The sequence below is a fragment of the Limulus polyphemus genome, unplaced genomic scaffold (assembly GCF_000517525.1).
Source record: "Limulus polyphemus unplaced genomic scaffold, Limulus_polyphemus-2.1.2 Scaffold453, whole genome shotgun sequence".
Lineage (NCBI taxonomy): Eukaryota > Metazoa > Arthropoda > Merostomata > Xiphosura > Limulidae > Limulus > Limulus polyphemus.
Window position 1 is genome coordinate 109,307 of NW_013666063.1, and position 4,392 is coordinate 113,698.

A 4,392-nucleotide genomic window follows, 5' to 3' on the forward strand; every position below is an offset into this window, starting at 1 on the left:
TATATATATATATATATGCTACACTGACCCAATTCTAGGAGATTACTACAGTATTTCATTGAACTGTCAAATTCTAGTGGTAATATTATACTGGTAAGTTTAATCGCTATGAGACCTTTTGCGAATATGTTATTATTTTGAAGTTATTACGACCTGCTAGCAGAACATGGAACATCCAAATACTCATTGACTGTCACTTAATAAAATTCAAGACATTCTTCCGAACCATTCAGAAAATGCCAAATTGTGTTTCAACAGTGCCAAACTAATACTGAATTAGCTCATCATGTGTTCAGGATATCTTACATAATTATTGCATATTATCATTTAAATACATTTCACCATATAATACACGACCAGTACAAACAGTATCAAGCTTTAACTTCTTGCAGTAACATACTGTATTTTAATTTTCCAAATGTGAACTTACATCAATATATATATTTATTTTTCTATTTACTCACCTGTGTGTGTATATATAACTTATTAATATATCTTTCAGCTTAAAGACGTCACACAAGTACATTATACAGAATCTTATATAAATATTTTTACAAGATCAGACAGACATACACTATAAGTGTGCTTACATTAAGTTTTCCTATCAACTGATCTAGATATAGATTTTATTTCCAACAAAGTTCAAACTTCTTAAACATGTTTAAAGCACAATATTTTACCAATCACTCTTTATTTTAGGTTCTTTTGTTCTTCCATAAGAGTAGTAAAGAAAGTTCTGGACTTACTTAACACGTCCGCTACTGATAAAAGAATTTTTGTTCAAGGAATCATGACATTAATTACGTAGCAAGCCTGAGCTAATAATTACACTGTATTATGTCAGTTCTTAAGCTTCCACATAATATAGAAATTTTAAATTATATAGCATTAAATTCTCACCTCTAAGCGTTTTCATATGTGCAACTGCCATACGTAGAATCGTTAACTTGTCGGGTTTCCTTGCGAGGGCGCTGCAAGTGGGTACCATGTCAGAAAGTTCCGCAATATAAGCGGACATCTTGTTCCTCCGACGTCTTTCTATTTCACTGTGATTTTCCCTGTAAATTAATTTTAAACGTGAAATTAAATTATATCTGGCTAATTTCTCGTGAAGTATATATGTAATTGAAGTAATATCAAATACAGTCTAGTAAATAAAATTATAGAATATGATATAAACAAAATGCCATACTGAAAAGAACCATTATTATAATTTCGGAACAGTAAAAAAACAAAGAGCACACACCGCTATATACTGGATTACCATTATAATTATATGCTTGATTTTAGATAATACTGAGACATGAACGGTCACTTGTATGAGAAAGAGCAATAATAGTTTAAGTGATGTCATGATGTTCAGTCTAGAAATGAAAGATTAAAGTCCAATGATTTTGAACTAAACTTGAAAATACTTATAAAATGTGAAGAACTTGTTACTAAATAATCAAAACGAAAGTATCTTTGAAGTTATAAAATGTTTATACACTTGGCACGAATTTCAAAGGCTAAATAGACACAAATAAGCAGAACTAAATCAAATGTAATCAGACAGACAGTAAATACATTTTCCAGGGTGTAAATATTTGAGTGACATTTTACATGTGAACAAATGCCCTCACACTTAGAATTCTGTACTGAATTAAAGTACATTGTAGTTACAAGCAAACTACATGAATGTTTCTAGTTATTAAGCAAGGCAGTAGTGAACGTACTGAACCGAAAGTTCGATTAACGACAACTAGGCACGGTAGTTGCTATTGCAATTCAATTGAAATGTGGTATTGAAGGTGAAGATATCTAGTACAGAAGCTCAAGCTTAAAATATTATAACTACGAAAACATAACTTAAACTAGTATATTCCAACCCTTTCTCTCTCTCTCTCTTATTACAAATACTCAAACAGTTCTTTTTAAATTTCTCAGGATACAAACATTGCTGTTTATGTTTATTTTTGAATTTCGCGCAAAGCTACACGAGGGCTATCTGCGTTAGCCGTCCCTAGTTTAGCAGTGAAAGACTAGAGGTAAGGAAGCTAGTCATCACCACCCATCGCCAACTCTTGGGCTACTGTTTTACCAACAAATAGTGGGATTGACCGTCACTTATAACGCCCCCACGGCTGAAAGGGCTAGCATGTTTGGTGTGACGGGAATTCGAACCCGCGACCCTCAGATTGGGTGTCGAGCACCCTAACCACCTGGCCATGCCGGGCCTAGTACTGTTTATGTATTATCCATGAATAATGAAAGAACAAACAATAAATAATTTGTCATTTCCTTCTCGATTCTAAAACAAATACAATAAAATATAAAACACTTCTGAAAGCTTGTTTGTTTGTTTGAAGTTAAGCACAAAGCTACACCATGGGCTATCTGTGTTCTGCCCACCACGGATATCGAAACCCGGTTTCTAGCGTTGTAAGTCCATTGACATACCGCTGTGCCACTGAAAGCTCCAATTAAACTTTTAAACCCACAAAGTAAAACCATATTGATCAGTCTGTTATAACGCTTACGTGTCAAGTAAATTCTTAAAACTACATTCAAATAACGATGGTTAAGGTGTGCACAGAACCCATTCTCATAGGAATTTCAGGTTTTGGTAATAAAGTGAACGGCACCCTATGCGACAAATGGGTTAAATGTCCAGGTCAGAGACCTCAAGATTTCGGCACAGCATTCTGTTTCCTATGAGAATACTCTTAATCAAATACTAGGATTGATTATTACAGTTATAACGCCCTCATAAGAAAAAACGCGGAGCGTGTTCAGCAGTATATCGTAGTTGAGCCTTGGACAATCACATTCGAGGCGTGCACGCTAATCAATATGCCACGCCCATTCCCTGAGGTTTACACTCACTATCTTCTGAGGCATCTCACTTGAAGAAAAATCTCGAGTACAGTTATACCACGGGTCTAAAGTGTGTCTGATCAAGACAAAACAAAATGCAACAAAGACATGTTTGTTGGATTTCAGACAAAGCTAGTAGCAAGTTGCTCTTAACAAATATGTTCAGAAGTTATAATCAATCAATTACAGTGGTGTAAATAATTACTGCATCACCCAATTTTTTCACACTTTTTTGTTACTGTAATTTTTTACGCGATTTTGCATTGTAGAAGTGTAAAATTGTTATGGATATTGTATAGAGTAAGCTGACTTATATTTCAGTCATCCAAACACATATATGCATCTTTATTAACAAACCAACCATGACAAACGTATTACAGTAAATACTGTCATCAGATACTATCAACAAATACTTGTCAAATACGAAAGTGATATCCGAGTAAGAAAACCTACATTTAAAGATAACGCCACTAATGTAATTGACAAAAAATGGTCACAGAGTCTATTTCCTGTTTGAATATTTGGTTGTGACCATCTGGTCTTGATACATGCTTGACATCATCGTGTCATAGAGTTCACAAGGAACTCAGTGTAGGCAAGGGTGGAGTTCATGATGTCCACACGCGGATTAGGGCTTCCTGTAGTTCCAAGGTGCTTCTCAGTTTCTTTCCTTGTACGTTGTTACCCATTCTCTTCTATTAGTTTTCGACAGGATTGAGATTTGGGCTGTTGCCTGGCCAGTGTAGTGTCTTGATCCTCTCCCTTCGAAGACAGTCCTTCACTTGAATCAATGACATAAAACCTATGATGTCTTTTCAATACACGTAGAGTGAAACTTCTTCTTTATTTCACGTCTACTGCATAGAGTGTATGAATATTACCAAAATATTTATCCTTGTATCATGGAGTAGAGTAATTTTGGAATGTACACTGGTCAGCTCCACCGAAGTGATCTCGAATTGTTGGCTTTAAGCGTGGCTCGAAGACCTTGACGAACTTGTCAGGCGTTCCACACAGAGATGTATCCCAATATCACCAGACCCTGCAGATGCTTCACAGTTGCATTCAAACATGCACATCTCCACATCGACGTCGTACAAAGTGCTTCCTATAAGACCCATTCAGGTTAAGCTTTGATTCCTCTGAATAGATCATTTGTTGATCTCTGTTTAGCTTCATCTTCCTCATCTTGTTGGTGAAAAGGGGTCTTTCTTGGCCGTTTTGCTGGGATACTGACTGAATACAGGCGAGACCAGAAGATGTATGCGGTGACAGTGGCCCCTGAAGTTTTCTGCCATGCTCTTTTGTAGCTTATAGCAGATAGTCTACTAAACTGACTAAGTAAGAACCTCTATTTATAGCCAAAAAATGGCTGATGCAATACACAGACATTTTATAAAATTCTAATATACACCTGGAAAAAAGTTAAGCACCCCCAAATATTTTTAAGGATTGCTTATTGAAAATAAGGTTTAATTTTCATGATGTTGAGCAATGTTCATAATTTCAAACATAATTAAAAGGATGTGAGCGTTC

The 4,392-nt window shown here is 35.5% G+C and overlaps 1 protein-coding gene across 5 annotated transcripts in view; it reads right to left on the reverse strand.

Moving 5' to 3' along the window:
- The window catches only part of LOC106458377 (aryl hydrocarbon receptor nuclear translocator homolog), a 167,575-nt gene that overhangs the window by 68,539 nt on the left and 94,644 nt on the right, over positions 1–4,392 (reverse strand). For all 5 annotated transcript variants that reach the window (XM_022384561.1, XM_022384559.1, XM_013917885.2 and 2 more), the window contains one exon: positions 901–1,058. In XM_022384561.1, the coding sequence (XP_022240269.1) occupies positions 901–1,058 (158 nt within the window). The remainder of the gene's footprint in view (positions 1–900; positions 1,059–4,392) is intronic.